At 47.8% G+C, this 22483-nt stretch overlaps 1 protein-coding gene across 2 annotated transcripts in view; it reads right to left on the reverse strand.

Annotated features, from left to right (window-relative positions):
• Positions 1–345: 345 nt before the first annotated feature.
• Positions 346–22483, reverse strand: part of arhgef3 (Rho guanine nucleotide exchange factor (GEF) 3) — a 24834-nt gene continuing 2696 nt past the window's right edge. The window contains exons 2-12 of one of the 2 annotated variants that reach the window (XM_086200222.1): positions 17835–17901; positions 13318–13380; positions 7419–7526; positions 6068–6325; positions 5839–5901; positions 5630–5726; positions 4755–4831; positions 4385–4642; positions 3834–4004; positions 3475–3664; positions 346–3236 (exon numbers count right to left, since the gene is read on the reverse strand). In XM_086200222.1, the coding sequence (XP_086056348.1) occupies positions 2554–3236; positions 3475–3664; positions 3834–4004; positions 4385–4642; positions 4755–4831; positions 5630–5726; positions 5839–5901; positions 6068–6325; positions 7419–7526; positions 13318–13380; positions 17835–17901 (2035 nt within the window). In that variant the 3' untranslated portion in view covers positions 346–2553. Of the gene's footprint in view, positions 3237–3474; positions 3665–3833; positions 4005–4384; positions 4643–4754; positions 4832–5629; positions 5727–5838; positions 5902–6067; positions 6326–7418; positions 7527–13317; positions 13381–16085; positions 16671–17834; positions 17902–22483 lie in introns of those variants that run through there. The other variant, XM_086200223.1, reaches the window with a different exon arrangement.

Below are 22483 nucleotides of genomic sequence, written 5' to 3' on the forward strand. Positions count from 1 at the left end.
CTTTTCTTTCTGTCAATTTTACAGGAATTAGACAGCATTATTATTATTATTATTATTATTATTATTATTATTATTATTATTATTATTATTATTATTATTATTATTATTATTATTGAAATGAATTTTAAAAATTCAAATACTTGTTAGTAAGACTAATAATGTTCTTATCCTGTTTGTTTTTTCAACTCTTTGTATTTTTTTGCCGGGTCCGAACCCTTTTGATCAATGGGACAATTGCCGCATCTCTGCCACCACCAGGAACCAATCAATCAATCAGCTTTCTCCTTAGACAATTTATTGATACTTTGTTTTTGTAACAGTTCAAGCAGTAGTTGATAACCCCGCAAAGAACAACATGAAGTGTATCTGGGACCTCTTTTTTTTAAAAATTTGCAGATAACCTGTTCATATAAATTTGGTTAAGATTTGTTCCATTATTTTCATCCCCATTTTCTGCATCACAGTCTTGATAACGGTGATTTACATCCAAGTGGTTGTGTTGTGTTTGTGTCTACGCTCCCCGACCAGGTCACTGGGCTCACCTCCACAAGGCAGCAGATTCAGACAACCATCCGTTGGTGTGTTGTACTCAAGTACATTATGTTCATAAAAAAGGCATTTCTAACATTCAGCCACCCTGGATGTAATTGAGTTCACAAAAAATATCAGAAACATCTCTCTACATAATGACCTGCCAATCAAAACAGATCGTAAAGGAGGAATTTATAGCAGAGCTGTTATTATGTCGCGCAAGTGTCCCCAATGAACAGCTGGGAGAATTCATTTAACAAACAGACGTGTTTGGCTTTATTCCTACAGACACTCAGACATAATATACATGATGTACATGCATACAGTGCATACACAGCAGGGCCCTCCTTCAAGACACACTCACTTAGCGTTCCGGTGAGGACAGAGAATCCTTTCTACTCCGTGGTTTCTGAATGGGACTTTGCAAAAACAGCTGGTAAATTATGTTTAGATGGATGTTATAAAAATTCTATTTCACATGCCATGATGGGGGTTTCTGGTTCGTCCTGCAGTTTGCATAGATATAAACAAGAGTTAAGATGAACGGTGGCAGGCCCGTGTAGGTTAGTGGGGGTCATAAAGGAATAAAGGGTCAAGAGACAGGTCTGGAAGATGTCACCTTGAGTAAAAGATCTGAAGCTGGCCAGTACTTCGAGGACTGGGAAGAAGTGTGACGATATCTGTGGAATGTGTCCGAATAAACAGGAGAAAGCAGAAACGCCCAGGTGCAGTTGGTGCTCCGAAGTGAGTCTTTCCTCTGTAACCTCGCCCGTGTGTTGCATTGTAAAACACTCCGTCTTGTACAAGACAATAAATTCAACCTAAACGTTGATTCTTCGGATCCAGTCTCTATCATTTAAAGGTCATTCAGAAGAAATTCTTGCGACAATGGAAAATAAAACCATGCGGATGGTTTAACTTCCCTCCAGTCAAAAACTCTACGGTTGAATGGTTGAGCTTGACCATGAGAAGCGACGCGACACCAGAGAGTTGTCTATAAAATACTCATTTAGTTGACATCACTTCCTCCTGGCACATCCTCGATAGCCCCCTGGCTAACCAGGTCATCGGGTCCCTGTTTCCAACACTGCCCTACTAAAGAGTCATTCCACAGGCGCTAATGAGAACCTTCTAAACTTTCGATGACTTGAAACGTTCTTGTATTTTCATGTCTTACAGCAGACTGCTGGTGTCTCGTTTGACCCCTCCCAGGCGCGCAAAAGGGGCCATAAATTAATTTACCAAAGCACATGTAACTGTTGAATTAGATATAAATTTACTATCTTTATCAACGTTTTTTCAGACAAATAAAAGAATATCCCTTTTTTTTTTTTAATTTCTATTTTGTCTCATCCTCCTGCTTCATTTGGCACTCTTTGTGCTTTGAGTGCCCCCTGCTGGCAAAAGTAGTGGGGACTGGCGAGGTCCGCCGCTTGTTCAAGACTACATGAAGCCTCCATTGTTGAGTAAAAGCCATGTGCAACGTCCAGGACTATTGGCAACAAAGCAGATCCAGTGCAAAATACAAGTAAGTGAGCTAACGTTGAAACTAAGAGAAAGAAAAAGTTCACCGTGGTGCATCACCGTCTGGTTTGGTACACTGCTGTTACCGCAGTAACATGACAACGTTGCAAGACACACACGTCTTCTTACAAAAGAAACAGCTTATGAACAATAAATACATTTACATCCGAGCATCACGCACCAGTTGAGACGTTTGGTCTGATTAAAGTTAAAACCTTCACGGGCCAGAGAGTGGGAGGAGTCAGCGGGAGGGTGTGTCCCTGAAGAGACAGTCTGAGGAACCATGAGAATGTTCCTTCACGGACTGGGGCGTCAATCAAAGACCTGGAACAGTGTGTCTCCGTCTCGTTCTTTCAATATATCAAATGTGACTGTGGCCCTCTTGTGGTCACCATGGTTACCAGTTGTCAGGATGAAGCCGTTACAGTGTACTAGAACACATTCGCTCACGTGTCTTGATTGTCGATGGTCTAAAATGTTCAGTGTGTTGTCCTAGCATCAGCACCTGAGGGTCAGCTCCTCGTCCTGCACTGAGCCAACCTCACTGGTGTCCATGCCAACCTCCTCCTCGTCCTCCTCGGTGTCCCTCCGCTCCTCCTCCATCAACTCCTCCACCTCCTCCTCTGGACTGGGAGAGGCAGAAGCCAGTGGAGAGGTGGGAACATCAGTAGCACCTCGGCTGAGAGTCTGTCCTTCTTCTCCTCCATTAAGGTTCATCCAGTCAGCTCCAGCCCCCAACTCCTCATCAGCACGCTGACCCGTCTCCATCTCCAGTCCTGTCTCTGCATCACCCCCCACCCTTGTTCCAACATCTCCTCTCTCCACCTCCCCACTCATCCCCGTGTCTTGAATCAAACTGGGATCCTCCTCTCTCCTCAGACTTTCTTCTCCATCCAATCTCAGCCCTGCTCTCATCTCCCGCCACATCCCTTTATCATGTTCTGGCCCTGAATCCCTGCACACACTCCGGCCCGTCTCACGCAGTGGCTCTGTCTTTCCAGCCGGCTCCGTCTCCAGACACGGCGCCGTTCGAGGCGGCATGTCTCCGCTCACTGTTGCTGCCTCCTTGGCTTGTCTGATGCAGTTGATCCACTGCTGTTTGTTGAAGGCGTCGCTGGCCTGAAAGCAGTGGCTCTGCAGCTGACCTCCGCAGTGGTACGAAACCCGGAAGAAGTTTTTCGCTGTGAGGAGGGAAAAAAAAAAAAGACAGAGAGACGGAACAGAACATGATGTGGGTGTTCACTCTGGTCAGATAAGAACTCTGCCAACTGGGTTTGGATTTCAGTCTGTACTGAATATTCTGAATCTAAAGGATGATGTGATGCGTTGTTGCACACTTGAGGACAAATACATGACGGAGCTGGAACAGCAGGTGAACGTGACCCTGAAGTACATCAGAGTTATTTATGATCTACTGACTCCGCTCGTTGTTGCTGAAGGCCCCTCTGATGGATCCGCCCACTCTCATTTCTCCATCTGATAGGTCCTCCAGATCCAGCTGCCGGATGGGGATAGGCTGGCGGCAGAGCTGGTAGCTGACTGGCTGGTCGTTGAGGGAGACGGACCTGGTGATGACCAGGACGTCCTGGAACAGAAACACATGGAGCTTCTAGAGACAGGAGAGAGAGAGAGAGAGAGAGAGAGAGAGAGAGAGAGAGAGAGAGAGAGAACATTCCTTTCACTTATTTGTTATTTCATACTTCAACCAGAACCAAATTATTGTCAGATGTAAACACGTATACAGGAGTGGGAGTATGAACTCATAGCAATCTACTGACGAGTCCTCTGTTGTTCTTCAGTTCTCCGTGACAGCTGAGGGTCCTGGACCGGTCGATGAGCTCATTTCTCAACCCCTCCTCCGAGTACAACAAGCGGTCCTTGTAGTACTGGCACTCCGACTCTCCTGTCCGCCTGTTGATGTCCGCCACCACCCTCTGAACCATCAGCATCTGCGGAGGAGACAGATCCCATTCAACTGTCATTGATCTGTGAGCATGGCTCCTCTCAGGGTTCTCTGACTTCCTCTCACGGACGCAAAACCTGCAGGTTGGATGAAGTGGAGACTCTAAATTGGCCCGAAAGTTTGAGTGAGAATGGTTTTCTGTCTCTATCGTGAGTATCTTAACAACTGAGATGCGCTCCAGCCCCCCCAGTATATGATAACACCCCCCGGCGTCCCATTTCAAAATCCAGGTTCACCGCAGTTTTTGGGAGATTTCTCTCGATATCACAAGGTTCAGATAAAGTCCTTAGGATCATTTCCCAGGTGCCGTTAGGCTCACACGGGAGGGATCAGAGTGAAGTGTGAAGTCAACTTGGTTTCCCTCACCGCCTCGTCCAGGTGTTGCCGGTCCTCGTGGTCGTTGGCTGTGTGCTTCAGGATCTCCCTCAGCAGCAGTGGGTATTTCACCAGCCGACTGCGGGGGATGTCCAGGAAGTTCCACAGGTCCAACTTCCTGCTAAAAGGTGACTGGAGACAGCGCTGCAAGAAGTCCTGGACTCTACGATCCTGCTTCTTCTGGTCCAGCAAAGACTTGGCCTTCACCTGGTTACTGCAGTATGGAGTGTAGGAGGAGAGACAAGGCAGCTGCAGGGAGGCACAGGAGCGCAGCGAAGTCAAGACTAAATCATCCGATCAGTCAAACAAAGCAACGGCTCTGATCACGGAACCCCTCTAGTGGTTGGAATCAAACACTCACCCAGTCGGTCAGGATGTGTCCTACGTGCTCGGTGGACCCGTCAGGTTTTCTGGCGTCACGAAGGCGACTCAGCAGGTCTGAAGAGAGGCAGGAAGTCACAGTGTGTCTGACCTGACCTACCTGAGCTTCAGCAGCAGTGGGATCATGAGGATTTTCAACACGCAATAAAATATGAATACGTTTTTCTACTAAAACACCTGTTTAAATACTGCCTTTTGTCTCTGTCATGGTTCCTGTGAGCTGTAAAGTTCCTCTTTTATTTCTTAATTTTTATCTTGAAATTCTGCCCTCTTGCGTGTTGTTTGGTTGACTTCCAGTCTTTGTTCCTGTTTCTGTTCTTGCCTTTTTGGTCTGCATTGTCCTAACGTGTCTCAGGTATGTCATGTTATTGATTAGTTCTCTGTGTATTTATAGTCATGCCCCCCCCCCCCCCCCCCTTCAGCTGCTTCAGTTTCTTTGTCTCCTGTTGTTTGCCAGCTGTGCTGGATTATTCTCTTACATGTTGAGTGAGGACATTGTTTGGTTGGACTTACGTAGTTTTGACTCCTAATGTTTTTTTCCAATAACTTCAGATTTCTTCTTTAATGGAATCCCTGCTTTTCTTTCCCTAACAGGTCCTGGCAGAAATGTGGAGCAGGACCGGAGTGCAGGAGCAGAGTGAGTCAATGTGCTCCAGGACAGAGTCGTGATAGGAAGCTGGTGAACAGCGATGGTGTCGTTGCTGCTTGCAGGCAGAGCGAAGGAGTTTACAGACTTGGTCAGAGTCATACTGGCTGTCCTCAGCGTGGTGCTGCAGCTACAAGTCAGGGGCAGACGGCGCGTTGCTAGCAGGGACTTTAAAGAGTAATGACCACAGCAGTGATGCTGCCTCCTACCTTCATGCAGGGGAATGAGTGAGTCCAGAGTACCGAAGATCTGGTTCAGCTCCTGCTCAGTCATGATTGACAGCTTCAGCATTGGGTCATGATAGGCCTGCACAAATATATTCACACACACACACACACACACACACGAGAATATTTAGAAAATAGCAGGACTGAGGATGCAGATGTAGTACAGTCGTTGGTTCTTCAACTTTGTTTACCTTCTTCGCCAGCTTCAGATCCTCCACCAAGTCCTGCTCACCTTGAGCCAGCTCAAATATGGCCTGCAGAGTCCAAGAAGAGAAATGCATTTAGTATTTTTTCTCTTCACGCGTGTTAGAACTCTGGTTTGGCAGCTTTGATTTCAGGAATGCGATGGACACAATGCATTTTGGGGTCCTAAAAAAAGAGACCTAACTGACGCGTCATTTCCATTCATGGCTGTCTCACCTCTTGTCGTTTTATCTCTTTCGGGCTCAGAGTTTGCGTCGCTCCCAGCTGAACGTCAAATGTCTCGCTCCACAGCTTGCTGTCACGGCGCTTGGCAGCTGGAGCCGTTGCTGTGGAAACTCTGGCTGCAGTGGTGGAGGAAGGAGGATTGGAGACAGTCGCTGAGATTGTCCGCGTCTTCATAGTTGAGGAGGAAGGAGGAGGAGGAGGAGGAGCAGCTCTCTCTGGCCGACTCTCATTACGAAAACTGATGGAGCGCTGTTGAAGCGAGTAAAACACAGACACACCTGAATAAATGATATTATCACAACAACTAGTACCATAGCAGTAACCAGGGTTGGGCAATACGACGGTATATGACGGGGAAATGTATCCACCGGTAGAGATGAGGTCACCCCGACCCACTGAGGGAGTCTACTGATGCGTGCTCTTGTGTGAATGAGGCAACATGACGGTGTGTGTAGACATGGAGGAGGAGAGGAGTTGGTAACTCTAAACAGGAGCAAGAAGACACATCGCAACCGATTCCAGGCAAAGGAAGGAGTATTTGTGTGGCACTGCTTCTTCTAGAAGCACCACTGATGCTAGATTGAGCCACCGCTTAGAATGGTGCCACGGCGCTGAACGGAACACGCAGGCAGCACTCGAGAGACACGTGAACCACACGACTCAGACACATGATTAAAAACGACGGGGAACAAAACGAAAATTCCAAAATATTCAGAAAATGACAACATTGCTCACGTTTAGCATTTCCCAAAAAAGAAACGTGGGATATGCTAATGCTCGTCAGGCTATGGGAGCGTTCCTCAGACATGCACACAGAATATTAGCCATGTGCATCTTGAGTAGTACACTATACTACATATGATAATAAGTTATACTGCGTATAACCCCCACTCCAAAATACATTGAAAGTCATCTCAAGGATCAAATCAGTCATAAATACGATGTTGGACAGTTTCATAATGTGCCACATTTCAACTAAAAAATGTACTTAATATTGTCAGTTTTGGAAAAAGGGCAACAACAGAAAAAAGAATAACAGTGGAACATTGAGCACCTGTTGACAGAGGGAGTCAGTGTTTGAACGTCTCTTTCTAGTGGGGTTGAGAAGGACTGAGGCTCAACAGGGTTGAAACATCTGGAGAACAGGGAGCTCCTGGAGACCAGGGATGCGGGCACGAGCTCGCGAAACAAGGCTAACGAAATCTTTTACTGCTTGACAGCTCATCTGTCAGCACAGAACAAATCTTGGGATTTCCAAAAAATACATACAGTATATATCTGCAAAAAAATGAAAGCGATGTGTTGAGAGTACGCAAAACAAGCGGCGTGATCTGAAATTCACCTGCAGCGTCTGACCAATCCTCTTCAGGGGTGCGGTCTTGACAGGCGGCAGCAGACTGGCCAGAGACGTCACCCTGGATACTGGTTTACTGCGCTTGGTGCTGGGCTCCTGGAAGACAGCAGAGGTTTAAGCTGAGTTCACATTTTGGGCCTCAGACGGAGCCGACAGCAGAGAGGAGACGATAAAAGCCAGAGAAACAACTACAGCACACACGGAATATGAAATATCAGGTTGGTGACTCTTCCACCTCCGTGTCACAAGACCTGCCAGACTGACAGCAGGTTTTTCACTGGATTTTACAAAATGAATAAACTCTTTCTATCCCAGATGAGAGTGTGTTTAGGGAAGAAGAAGAAGCCAAAGCTGAACGAGGCCGTGACAGATGGTGGGGATGTTGATAACGGAGCAGGAATCATCCCAGATCTGAGTTCCCGCCTGCTGGTGGAAACGATTTGCAGGGAAAACCTCGCAGAGATATCAGGCCTCCATGTTACAGGCTGGTCCTGCTGGTCCTGACAGCAGATATACAAATGATCAATGCGTACATATGTGTGTGTGTGTGTGTGTGTGTGTGTCATCAGCTCTGCCCTGAGGCCTGGAGTCAGCTGACCTACTGGGACACTGCGTTTCCATCAATGCTCATAATTAGGATCCAGTCAACCAAAAACAGATCGACCAGCGATGGACGGTTTCTGTCCTCGATCCCCCCTGCAGAGGCAGAGAGATGCTCTTCTTCAGGCTCCACCGACTCAAACCTGACAACTCACTTTTAGCCTTTCCTGTAAAACCCCATCGATCAAACGCATCTCAAACACCTTAAGAACATGGTGATGTGTCACTGTGAAGACTTGGGCATTTTAGGTAACAGCGTTGCTATGGCAACATTGATATTTCCAGACTGATATTTGGCCATCGAGCACAAAACTGCTGGAGCTGTCAGATCTTTCCCAGACTTCTCATTTGATGAGAGTCCAGGCCTGAAGATGGTTACAATCTGTGTTAATGTCACAGTCATTGTGCCACCTAGTGGTTACAGGAAGTAACCCTGATGTAACAAACACCCTGGTTTATATCAAAATTACACACTGTTGTCTTCACATGATGCACAACAACATCGTAAACGTGTGTGCTCTCGCCTCGAGGAAACAGGACGTGATGTTTACCCCACAGCGCAGCATTAGTCTGCTCCTTCATGCCAAGTCCAAACATTACCAGAGTTCCCCTCCCTCTTGCTCTGGAGAACAGCCACAAGCTGAGACGTGTGCGGGAGGTTCGAGGGCCGGCTCAGGGCCCGCCCCAGCCCAAAGAGCCAGGGGACAAAATCTAATCTCGGCGAAGGTATTTCTGGTGTCACTTGTAAAGTAAACGGGGTCGTTCTACTCGTGCCACGGATGTGTACTTTTCTGTCCCAACAGGAAAATGCTGATTTATGAGATGATGCTCTTGTGCTAGCAAGCATGAAAAAGCCCTTAAAAGAATCTCTTTGTATAACAAATGCAGGTTTTGTTGTGGCAAAACAGTAAAGCAGTGACTTCTGCATGAATGACGGATCTTAAAAACATGTGGCAGAATGCACTTGCTGCTAGGATGTCTCCTGTAAGGTCCCAGCAGCACAGGAATGTGGTATCCTGAAAAAGAACACAACCCGCCAGCTTACACACCAGCTGTACATTTGTTCTGTAGAATGCATTTGCAGTGAAAACCCAGCGAGGTCCACGAATCACCCAGAGAAACTGAGAGAGATGCTTTTTTTTGTACTTTTCAAGTACAACGATATCAAGCTTTAAATGGAAATTTCCATTTACAACACAACTTTTAAAGTTTCTTAACAAATGAATCAGTCACACAGAGGTAGCAGACCACACAGCGACTTACCACCACCTGTTTCCCCATGTTGTTGTCCCCTCTACAAAACTCCACAGAGCATCCAGACTTTAAATGCAGCACCAGCAAGCAGAGCGGCTTCTGGCCCCTCACCATACCACTTGCCCTGAAGCTAATCAGGATTTGGACCTTTCTCAGAGCCAGAAGTGGAACCAGAAAAGCTCTGAAACTCGCAGAGTGTTCTGAAACGGCAGGCAGAGCATCAAGTGTGTAACTAGAGGAGTGTCCTGAATATACTGGTACTGGTCAGGAGTCAACAAGGCAATGGACTCAATTACGACTGTGGGCACAGTCAAGAGTAGAGAGTCGGGTACTGGTGCAGCACCTTTGGAGGGTCCAAACTTCAGTTCTGGCAAAGCATCCAGTGGTGGCCATTAAGCCCGAGGGATTTTAGGACTCAGCAGGGTCTGATAACAGTGGAGTGTCCCGAGAAAACTGGCAGAGTTAAGAGTTCCTGGAAACGTCTGGTCTTGAAGGACCAAGAGGCATGTGACAACCCAGCCGAGGCAGCGCCTTACGTCACTGTCTCGATGTCAGATTATACAAAGGATCTGAACTTGTTGGGGTTCCGGATCAGGCTTGTGACCAGAAAAGTTCCCCGACAGTTTGTCTTTGGTCCTGCACACGCTGACGCCTTCTGAGACAGAATCTAGATCGGAAGAAAAAAAGAAAGAAAAGAAAAGTTTTCCAGCAGCAGACTGTTTTGTTAGATATTCAAGTGGATCCCGGTGTCATCACAGCTCACAGGAACGGGTCCAAAAACAGCCCATCAAAGGTCTGGTTCCACAAGTGCTCTGACAGGTCCGGAGCTCAGATCATTCCAGGGTCTGAATCAGAATTAAATCCCTGTCACAGCTTTCTCAATCCCGGTGATGGTTGTTCCCTCTTGACTCTTTGTTTGAAAATTCTCTCTCTCTCTCCCTCTCTCTCTCTCCCTCTGACTCACTCATTGCCTCTCTCACTTCACTTCCTTCCTTTCCTTTTTCCTTCGCCCTCTCTCCTAACTTTCTATTTTTTTCTTATCTCCCATCATATTTCAGGACTCTGAGCCTTTACCTAAAAAGCGATTCTATATTTTTTTGTTCTCTGTCTCCACAAAAGAAGACCAAACTCAACACACAGGCTGTTTGGTCTCTGTAGCGTTGCCTGACGCTGTTTATTCCTCCGAGCCACAGGGTTCCACCACGGTCCGAAATCTATCAAAACTACCAATGAGCCACACCGACCTATGAGAGAAAAAAACATGCAATGTAATTTCAGCTGACTCCAGTACATTTTACTCAAGTAAATGTAAGCTGACATATAAATACACGATCGTGCAGCTACTGATTGTGCAGGGAGTTTACTGCTTGGTCCAACATCAATCAATGTCAATATGGACTGTAATTACTAAAGGGAGAGTAGCCTGCAGGCAGCCAAACCCTGCCCTGTTTTTCCAGTAGTTTTGGAGTCAAGTGCTGTGTGTGTCGGGGCCTGATGAGCGCTGCTTTGTCAACAAAACAAAAAAAACAAAACAAAATCCAGACAAAATCTAGGAAAAGGATGATGAAAATGGACAGAACTGTCCACTGCCGAGCACTGTGTCAAAATGTGGACGATATTTAAATTTTAAACGTGGAACCGATGTGTTTTTTTTTTTTTTCTCACATGAACGAGCAGAGAAAGGCTCTACCCCCTGGTGTCATTCATGGTTCCACTGCATCTGTGTCAGCGAGGGCGGCGCTGAGCGCTCACATGATCGCAGCGACCGGTCGAGAGGCAGCGGTCAGGAGGGAGTCAGGTGCAGTGATCCGGGGCTACCAGCACTCCTCCATGGGGCAAAACAGAACCAACAAGCCCCCCCCACCTTCATCTGTATGTCTGTGCTCTCAATCTTTATAAGCTCCATTAAACGTTCGAAGACTACAGGCAGTATTGGTTTTTCTGACGTGTTTCCAGTGACATATCAGTGTGTGGTGGCTCTACTGCTCTAAACTGAGTGTTTGTTGATTAAACTTTCCTGTGTGACTCGTTGCTGAGCTGTTGAAATGTTACGAATACACCGTATCGGATTGGAGCTTCTTTTTTTGGTGACCAACAGCGCTCAAATTATAAATCACCGAATTAAAAAAAAAAAAAAAAACCCACAGAATCTGAAAGAAACTGTCTGAGACTCAACAGAGCCGCGTTTGGTTATTTGATTGTTTCATGTCACACAAGGATGGCACGGATTAGAAGAAATATAGAACCTCAAGTTGGGAGGAGTCGAGGGATAAAGAGTGTTAAGAGGAAGACTGAGACTTCACAAAAGAGTAAAAGAGGTAGTTGGCGTTTTCATATAAATGCAGTCGAGCAGATCAGATCAGCGTAGTCAATATGATTGATCGACAAAAACAATTAGGTGTACATACCAGAGGCTAAAGCACCGCACAGCATCTTCAACACACACACACACACACACACACAGGTAGGATCAACTGTACTTGAAAAGAAAGCGCATCATTGTTCATTGTATCATTCCAGCAGCTTGTTTCCATGGTTTCCTGCAGATGATGACGGCTACTGGAGTCAGAGGATCAGTGTTGACCTCTGACACCACATGAAACACTCAGCTCAGCTTCAGTGACTGTAAACGGGCCTCGTGAGTCACCGACACCAACAAAAGCCACCAAGGGATCCAATGAAGCGACTGAATGGCCTGAGTCAGTCGACCCCGCCCGGTCTCATCTGCGCGCTGACACGTCTGCTGCATCTTCCACACCACAGACACTTCTAGGAATCGATCATTTAGTAGAAACGGTTGTGTGCAGTTATGGTATTTAAGCTGTCTCTTTCATGTCGTTGTTGTTCCAGACGTGAATATGAACCCTTGTGTGCGGGTCCTGGAGTTCTAGTGGGACTGTGTGTGAGTCAGTCAACGGCAGGGATTAATAACGGCCCAGAAACAATGGAGTGTCATTTATTTCATGATGAGCCAGCGCTGGTTTACGACAAAATAGAGCCGGTGGTGTGTCTGGGCCCTTTCGTCATAACGGAGTGAAAAGGGTGGACATCCTGTGTTAGACTGACCAGCGAGGGAAACGCCCGGGAAGGAACAGGCTGCTAGGCTAAAAATACAGACGCACAGGAGAGGGACCCGACACAAGGGCCGAGGGTCCCGAGCCGGCCCTGCAGAGCTGCAGGTTGAAACCACATTCACTCTTCAATGCACGCGTTGCTACATTTTAGGGCCGAGAAACTCATCGAATTAAATGAACAATTATGAGGATGCACATAATTGGCCGGTATTTCACAACCAGTTTTAGCTGGCAGACAAAGTTTACCAACACCGATATTATCTGCATGAATATGAGTTCATGCAATATTCCCATCGAGTACACACTGAACATACATGAGGATTGCAATGTTGAAAAAGTAACTTTTTTCCCCTAAAACATGATGAAAAAAAACGTTAATTTTGTGTTCACCACATTGTTTCCTCGTCAAAAGAAGAAGAGACCTATAAATATCATCCATCCGTCTGATACCAAAATACTGAAAACTGAAGGTTGTGTGCCAACACCCCGCATCCCTTTCCAATCACCATTTTGCTTTCAAATGACTATGAAAACAAGATAATACAATAATCGTGTCGCGTTTCGTTTTGGAGTGATGCTGCCATTTCTAGTTAACGTAAGAAAACCAGTTCAGCTGTTTGGAATAACTTGGGTTTGAACGAGTCTGACGGGAGACAACAAGCAGGCACGACGCTTCCCACGTCAACCAGTAATTAAATCACCATTATCTCTCTACTGATCACAAATGATCTTCATTAGGGATTTGTTGTTTTGTTTTTTTGCTGCAACCAAGCGGCCGGGCAGCCCTGCAACACATCAGAGGAGGAATGTGTTTTCTGCTCCATTCCTCTGACAGCCTGACACCAACCGGCGTGTGCAGTTCGTCCGTGACGCTCAGCAGATCTCACGTGTGGGATGAGAGCAGACGCTGGTTTTTCAGACCCGAAACTTTGATGACCGAGGCGCGACAGAGAACTTACGTTGATGTCCAGACTGCAGAGACTGAGGGAGTCTGCATCTCTGTTGGCCTGCTTCCTCTTCTTCTGCAACACAGACAAAACACATCACTCGTTAACGTTCGATAGCAGAAAAAAAAAACCCAAACAAACATGTGCTTTCCATTTTGATGCAGCTTTGATGGGTGGAAGCGGGTTCGACTTCTCGGACTCGTGTTTTTACTTAATCCCACAGCTCCATTCAATAACGTCCTCATCTGACACTCCATGGAGGGGCTGTGGGCTGATGAAGCAACTAGAAACTGGACACAAAGTTGTGGGGAGATTTGGTCCGTGAGAAAAATGATCCTTTACTTTGTTTCGACCTTCACTGCCGCCTTTCCCCCTATTTTTTTCTTTCCCTACGACGAACCAGAACTTTGCGACAGCGCCATCGTCAAAAAAAAAACTTCATTATTCTTCCACTGTGGCACTGAATTTTTTTTTTGGGGGGGGGTGGATGCAGTTTAATGATGTCCTGCCAATTACTGCCAGGGGGGGCACCAGAATTGATCGTTTGGTTTGAAAAATCAGTTTTTGTTGCTGAAGAGTTCAGTTTGGAAGTCATTAACGAAACAGTTTGAAAATCATTTTTACGCAACAGCTGGGAATTTAAAGAATGCTTCAAATGTGTCACGGCTATGAGCAAACATGTGATGAGCCAGGTCACGGCTGTGGTAACTATGGCAACCACCGAGATTCTGGCGCACGGGTGCAGCTGGGTGACAACGAGCCGAAAAGTTCCTGTGTGTTGCCATGACAACTAAATCGGGAACAAATCACTCACACACACTCACACATATCCGATCAGTCAGGTCATGAGAGGACAACAGGTGGAGGAGGCCAGGAGAAAAGAAGAAAACAAGAGACACAAGAGGAGAAGAGGGGAAGGTATGAGGAGAAGAGGGGGAGGTATGAGGGGAGGACAAAAGGAGAAGAGATGAGAGGAAGGACAGAGGAGACAAGAACAGGAGAATCAGAGGAAAGAAGAGGAGATGAGAGGAAGGGTGAAGGAGAGGAGGAGCAGAGGAAGGGAAGGGGAGAGAAGGGGAGAGGAAACAAAGAGGAGGAGAGGAGGCAAGGAGAGAAGGTGGAGGATGTTGGGGGAGTGCAACAATAGCAGGAAGTCTGCTGTTTGTTCAGTATTGTGTTGAGACTCTGCTGTTGGCCGGACGTTATATAAGCTGGCAGGTTTTACCTTTAACTCACCGTCGGTATGGAAGTGAAAGACGAGAGTCTGACAACTTCAAATTCAACCTCCACTCTGTGAGTACCGAGCTCCACATACGGCAGGAGTTAGGCTTCACGCCGCCTCCAGGGGGAGCACCCCTGAGGGTCCTGGCCGGGCGGCTTTATGATAATGAGCTACGATGCCATCATGAGCGCTGGCGCTGTGACGTGACTGTAAATGGTAGCTGGGTTGGCGGAGGGCATCGGGTTTGTTGGATAAAGAGCTGCAAAAAGGTGCCTCGCTGCACTGAGCGTGACTGCTGCAGCGGTGCAGTGTATGTGCACGTGGTGACGTCACCCTCTGCTCACCTGAGTGTGCGTCAATAATGAGCTCTAGCTCCTCCAGACTTCCCAAAGGCTGTCAGACCAAACGGATCAGACCGAGACAGTGAAAGCCGTCATCTCATCGTCTTCACAGCTGCAACACTGACAACAGGGCGTCACGGGCATCGTCGCCGCTCGCCTCGTAAAACACTGCTGTACCGTAAAATTCAGGGTTTTTCCTTTTCCACAGTAGGAGCTGGAGTGAAATCTAACATGAACACACTGAGCTGCAGACAAAAAGATGTGACTGACCTGGGAACACACTGAATAACTCCTCTTCATGCATGAAATTACCAAAGGCGGACAGGAAGTAGCGACATTCACGCCGTACTCTGTTTGATGTCACTGTGTACTTCTATCCTGCTGCAATTCAGAGGAAAATATTGCTATTTTTACTCCAGTACGCGAGTCTGACTGCGTTTATTTGTGCTTAAAGAGGCCAACGCTTGTGGGATTCATCAAAACTGAATCTCCATCACATTATGGCCGCGTGTGATTTTCAAATCATTAGAGGTCAAATATCCGAGGCAAGTTGCGTAGAAAGAATGACGAGAACGCCGCGGCGTCACGTCACATTCTACAGATTTAAGGAAATTAAATTTGTTTGATACAGATCTCAAGAAAAAGTCACATCATAAACATTTAAGGGGTTTTTAGATGAAAATGAGAACAATGTAAGAAATGATTTCATCTGCAACTGCAGTAACAGTGAAAATACTTAGTTTTTTTTAAAAACTGTGCAGCCCAGGTTGGCAGCTTCACAAGGAGAGATTTGATCTCAGAGTTCTAAGTGTGGGGCGGCGTGGCTCGGAGGTAGAGTGGCCGTCCAGCAACCATAGGGTCGCTGGTTCGGTCCTCACTTCCCCCGATGGCCATGTTGAAGTGTCCTTGAGCAAGATACTGAACCCCTAATTGCTCCTGATGGCCCCTTCAGGGTGAACCCCGCCTCTCACCCAATGTCAGCTGGATAGGCTCCAGCCCCCCTGTGACCCTTCACGGATAAACAGTATAGAAAATGGACGGATGGATGGATGGAAGTTCTAAACATGGATGTTTCTGCATTCAATTCACAGGAGTGACATCCTGCCGCCTTCTCTCTCTTTTGTGGAGGCAGTTCTTGCCTTGGATTTTTAACGCTGCCTGTGGTTGAGCAAAGGACGCGAGGGCTTCACCTTCCAGGGAGATCAGCACCAACTCACCCGATAGTAAACAAAGAGACAGCAGCCCATCATCAGGTTCAGATCTGCTCACAGAACACAGCTGACTAGTTCTCTGCAAGCACTTTCATCTGATGCTCCTCTTCCTCCAGGTCACTCAGTTCTTACTCCAAAGTCCCATGGGTTCTTCACACCTTTCTCATCCGCATGCAGAAGCCCGCATCTGCAGTCACTTCTCCCTCCTCTACATTTATTCCTCTCCTCATTTCAGGCAACCTCCTTCAGTCACATCGCTTCTCCTCTGCTTTCTTTTCCAAACGTTTGCTCCCCTCATCCAGTAGCCTGTTTCTCCTCCTGTCTTCTTTCTCCTGCACCTTCTCACTCACAATCCGGACCTCCTCTCTGAGTGGATCCACAGACCCTCAGGAACAGGAACCCTTTACATTGTGTGTGTGTCCACTCGGTTCCCCTTTGACAAACAGGAAGTGACGGTCGCCGGGAAAACAGGCTGTGACTATAATTAGGAGCTACAGGAGACACCAAGACCCGGGCAGTAGTGACAAACACGACCATTTTTCCAAATAACAAAAAAACTGTCATCTAATATCTGACAGCTAACAGAGAACGACTCGCCAACGACGTGCAGGGACATTCATCCCTGCACTGTAACGGGGGACAAAGACAGGTGGCCTGGACGGAAGCTCTACACCGGCATTGTCAAAAGGCAATTAAGCCGTTTTCACCGGCTGCAAGTCAAACCTGTGAACATCGTTAACACGGGGAGAAAAAACAGAGCTCCTTGTTTAAGCAGCTTCCCAGCAGGCTAACGCTCGACACCGGGAGATGACTAAAACAAAAAAACAGCAGTGGCTATGAAACCACACTGTTCCTCAGCTGACAGTCACTGAGACGCGTCAGGAATTCACCGAGTGTTCCGGAAAAAGTTGAACCTGCCTAAACCTGAAAGCACCTCCAGAGAAACTTAAAGGGTCCGCCCAACTTTCTGGGACAGACACTTATCTACCCTCCTCCCAGAGGCCGGGCCAGAGATAGACACCTGTCTCACTCAGGTTAGCTTAGCACAATGAACAGCGTTGGATGGGAGGTGTTAGCATACCTCCGTCCAAAGTCGGCAAACAGTTAAGACTTCTACCACAAACAGAAGCAGCAATCCTTCACCACCAACTAACGTCTGGTCAGGAAAGTAGCTCCAGCCATGCACCACCAATGTCAGTTAAATCAACGCAGGTGAAGATCGTTTTAGGCGAAAAAGGATTTGATTTCGACAGAGGTACGCTCGCACTTCCCGTCCACGATCCTTGACTGTGCTCAGCTAACTGGTGCATTCCTGGCCCTCACCCGCTCCTTATCTCATCAATAGCATGTGCAGTTATTACATGTCAGCTGATGCCATTTCCCTTTATCCTTTCAAAGGTACTTTGTGCCTGACTTTTTTTTTTCTTCTCTTCCATCTGAGTTGCTCATTGTTGCATTGTCTTGATTCCATTCTTCTGTGTGTTCCGTGCTGCCGTGTGCGATTCAACAAAGACCACTGAGTTTAAAACACAAAACAAAGGCTACCCTTGACCTCTCGGTTTATTCACACTCTTTTGGAAATCCCCTTCGTGGTCGTTGGTAGGATCTGCTGCAGCAGTAACGCAGCGACGGAGTCACAGGAGGTTCGTCATCTCCACGTCACTCATCGCAGGCGAACACAGAGACACGCTGCCATACGCGGCCTCTCAGACAGGAACGCTACAGGGTGAGTCTGTGTGAGTGGAGGGTTCTTACCCCTCTGAGGGACCAGCCTTCAGCAGACAGAAGAGGGAACGGAGACGTCTTCTTTTGCAGCTTCGACCTGAACGAAGGACAGAGAGAAGGGAGGAAGGAGAAGGCGACAGGAGAGAGAGAGAGAGAGGAGGAGATGAAGAAGGAAAGTGGGACACAAGTGAAGGGTTGAGGGTTCGTTTGTCAGCAGGAGCTCAGCTTGAGTGGACACACACCATCACAAATGACACATGACAAGCGCGTCAAGGCCGCCAGCGTTCACGTCACACAAGGTTTCAGTTTGAATCATCAACAGTGAGACAAAGTGAGCGGCGACCAGCAAAGATGACGAGCCCCCTAACAAGGGACCTGCCATTTTGATTAATTAACATTTTCACAATTGCTGGAACGATGCAAAATCCAATTTTCAAGAAATACTACTGGGAGTGGGCTGCACGGTGGTGCAGGGGTCAGCACTGTGGCCTCACAGCAAGAAGGTTCCAGGTTCAAGTCCCGGCTCGGGCACGGGATCTTTCTGTGTGGAGTCTCCATGTTCTCCCTGTTCCTGCTGGGTTCTCTCTGGTACTCCAGCTTCCTCCCACAGTCCAAAGACATGCAATTGGGGACGAGGCTGATTGATTCTCTAAATTGACTGTAGGTGTGAATGTGAGTGTGAATGGTTGTTTGCCTCTGTGTGTTGGTCCTGCGATGGACTGGCGACCTGTCCAGGGTGAACCCCGCCTCTCGCCCGTTGACACTGGGATAGGCTCCAGCCCCCCCCCCCCCGCGACCCTTACTAGTAAGGAATAAGCGGAGGATGGTACGTGTAAGTGGAGAAATCTACAACATTTATGATATTCATGTTCCCAAAGAAGCCACAGCGGTGAACCATCAGGCAACATACCACAAAAAATACAACCAAAGATGAGACTCAACCAAAATGACTGACAGAGGATTCGTTTTTCTCAGCTTTAAAATGTCAAAACGTCAACATGTCCTGTGTGGAGGAGGCCAGATTCTTATTGACAAACTGCAGCATGCCTGGAGTGTTACATGAGCACCACCTGGTGGTGACTGTTGGTTAGTACACGTTTATAATTCCTACATGAGGTCTTCTGAAGTCTGATCGTCTCATGTATTTCAAGGTTGTTGTTTTTTTTTGTTTTGTAATGTAACAGACAGGGAGTGACGGAGGAGGTCTGACCCGACCGACCGCATCCCACCGTCACCTCTGCTGTCTGCACACCACACAGACAGAGAGACGAACCTTAACTTTGTTTTCTGAAGTTGCTGCACGTGTGTTTCCTGCTCTGTGTCCGTCTCTGTGACGGTAACTACGTCGGTGGAGTGAAAGTGTCCACCGGAGAAGTCTTCAATGCCTCTGGAACGGGGAAAAAAAAAAAAAAAACAGCATCGTAGTCGCCGAGACCCTGGTTTTCAGGGGATTTTAAATAAAGGTGGAGTGACACGGCGAGTTGGAGTCATCGGAAAACCCAGGATCATACATTCCCATTTCCGATTTAAGATCACACTGGGATTTCACCTGTAATTTAAGCTGCACACTCGGTTCAAGTTGTAAGAGCCGCCTCCGGGTGACACTGGGAGTCCCTCGTGCTGCATTTATGTGACTTGGGAAAGGAAGCGACGCAGTAAACACACCATTTGTGGGCTTTCCCAGCTGGTTTTATTAATGTTTTCCAGTTTGTACGGAATGCAGCTTTTGCAAAAACCCGTTTTTAGCAGCGATCACATCGACAGCCAGCAGCAAACGTCGCTCTGACAGCAAAGCCAAAGTCAAATGTTCTTATTGGTGCGTCCCCGTGAGTGAGTCACGCGCCCGGGAACAACGTCACGCTCACCGCGCAGGTGACGGGGCTCGCCACATCCTCGGAGGGGCGAAGGCTAACGGAGGTTGAACTCAGGCTAAGACTTTTGGAAGCGGTGGCTCGGGCTGAGGAACACGTTCGTGCAATGAACGCGGGTCAATAAAATGTCCTCTGAAGTGAGGGAAACCCAACAGCGAGGGCATGCGCCTGAACGTTTAAATGTGCGTGACTCACGCATTCCTGGGAGTTGCATCGTTTTTTCCAACAGCACAAATCATCGCAGCATAAGCACACACACGCACACACACACACACACACACACTTATAATTCATATCAGTTGCTTTCTCTGAATCTCCGACCATCCATCTGGTTCTAATATCGTTCATGATGTGTTCAGACTGAGACGCTCTCGTGACGAGCCCAACTTCAGCGAAACTTACTCACTGTTTCTCCGGCAGGGCGGGGAAGTGGTGGTGCTCAGAGGTTTGGATCTTTTTCATGGAAATTGTGGACAATAAGAAAACTCTGTAATTGTGCCTGGGCCAACAATCCCAGAACGACCCCGGGGCGCCTGAACGACTTCAGCGGCGGAGATGTTCAGGGTTCCAGATCTGAAACTCACGGGGACAAACTTGAGTTCACGGTCGAGGGGAGGAAGGGTTCTCCTCCTCTTCATGCAGTTCCATCTTTACTGCTGCTGGTGGGGGGTGGGGGAGGGGGAGGGAGGGAGGGGGGACATCGTTTCCTGCAGAGGAAAAAGCTGAACCTGAGGTGAGGACATCTTTCGGGAAACAGCAGAGGAAATGCTGCTCTGCCTGTCAAACACCAGCTGATCTGGGGTCAGACCTTCCAACCCTCGGCTCAGAACCAAACCCGGACTGACAGTCTGACAGTTTTGCCCTGTCAACCTTGGATTTCATTTTTTTAACCAGTCGTTTCTTTTTAGAAAAAACCAACAACAACATATGGAAGCGAGGTTTTAAAGCACAAATCAATGGTTTGAACCACTGAAGCAGAAAAATTACAGTCTGACTGATGAATCGGTGAAGAATTGAAAATGGAATTTGTCCGTTAACGATGTTCCCACCTTAAATTATCAAGTGATTAATTCCTTCAACGCACTGATGGTCCACGAAGTTTGTTTTGAATGTAAGACATCCTGCCTCCGGGCGGCACGGTGGAGCAGTGGTTCTCACTGTGGCCCCCCAGCAAGAAGGATCCAGGTTCAAGTCCCGGCTGCAGCACGGGGTCTTTCTGTGTGAGTCTCCATGTTCTCCCTGTTCCTGCTGGGTTCTCTCTGGTACTCCAGCTTCCTCCACAGTCCAAAGACATCAAGAGGGACCAGGTTAATCCAGACTCTAAATTGACCGTAGGCGTGGCTGGGAGAGCCAATGGTTGTCTGTCTCTATGTGTTGGCCCTGATGGACTGGTGACCTGTCCAGGGGGAAGGCTGCTGGGATAGGCTCCAGCCCCCCCCCCCCCCCCCCCCCGCGACCCTTACCAGGAATAAGCGGAAGATGATGGATGGATGGACATCCTGCCTCCACCAATTCCAATTCACAAATAGACCTCATTGCAGTTTTCATTCACTTCGCTGGGGGCGTAACTGCAGCTTAGCCGTCCAAATCCTTTTGATTCTGTTTTAATTAACCGTTACGTTCCGGAGCCTGACAACTAAGTATTTGTTTGAAAAAAAAACAATCGGATGGCACAGATACATCGGCCATTCATCGCTGTGATCGAAAATTGCTTTGTTGAACAAAACCAACACCACTTGTCTGTTATCCCAACAACAACGGATCAGTGGCAGCATTGGAAATCTGCAAAATTAAGATTTCACACACGAGTATCGATATCAGCCCAGGATATCACAACTGCTGTGATTATCTGTATTTTTCTTCCATGATCCTTCCATCCATCCATCGTCTTCCACTTATTCCTGTTAAGGGTCGTGGGGGGGGGGGGGGGGGGGGGGCTGGAGCCTATCCCAAGGGCTACGGGCGAGAGTTCACCCTGGACAGGTCACCAGTCCATCACAGGTCCAACACATAGAGACAGACAACCATTGGCTCTCCCAGCCACGCCTACGGTCAATTTAGAGTCTGGATTAACCTGGTCCCCTCTTGATGTCTTTGGACTGTGGAGGAAGCTGGAGTACCAGAGAGAACCCAGCAGGAACAGGGAGAACATGGAGACTCACACAGAAAGACCCCGTGCTGCAGCCGGGGCTCCACCCAGAACCTTCTTGCTGGGGGGCCACAGTGAGGACCACTGCTCCACCGGGCCGCCCTTTTCTTCCATTATAAATAATCTGAATCACCGTCACTATGTGGTTTGTGTCTCAGCGTTGCTGCCGTGACACTTCTGATCTTCTGTGTCGTGTGTAGGCGTCTATCAGAAAAGTTCCACGGGAGCATCAGCGCACCGCAGCCTGCTGACATGTGACCTGATAAAAGAGCTCTGGAACCAGCGGCGCAACATAACTGCTGGATGAAACACGGCAATGAGTGACGGGACGGAGCAGCCAGTCACCTGGATCGCGTCCTCCTGCTGCGGCTCAACGACATTCCTGAGAGATGAACAGCGGCAGCAGCTGCCTCAGTCACCTCACCTCGCTTCACCTGCCGCCGCCCAGACGCTCCGCCTCAGCCACCCCTACAGCCCAGCACTCGCCAACGTATCCTCACTAAACTCATTCACAAGAAGTCTCATGGTTCTGTGTATGTGGAGACGTCTTTGTTGGTGCTTTAATAATGTAATAATAATGTTAAGTTCACACTGCTACCGCTGACTCCTGTCTTACCATCTTGGTTTTTTTGTTGTTTTTTTTTCTTTTAGCCTGAAGG

This window comes from Aulostomus chinensis, chromosome 3 (genome assembly GCF_037954235.1).
Source record: "Aulostomus chinensis isolate RoL2024-O1b breed Wild chromosome 3, RoL_Achi_v1.0, whole genome shotgun sequence".
NCBI lineage: Eukaryota > Metazoa > Chordata > Actinopteri > Syngnathiformes > Aulostomidae > Aulostomus > Aulostomus chinensis.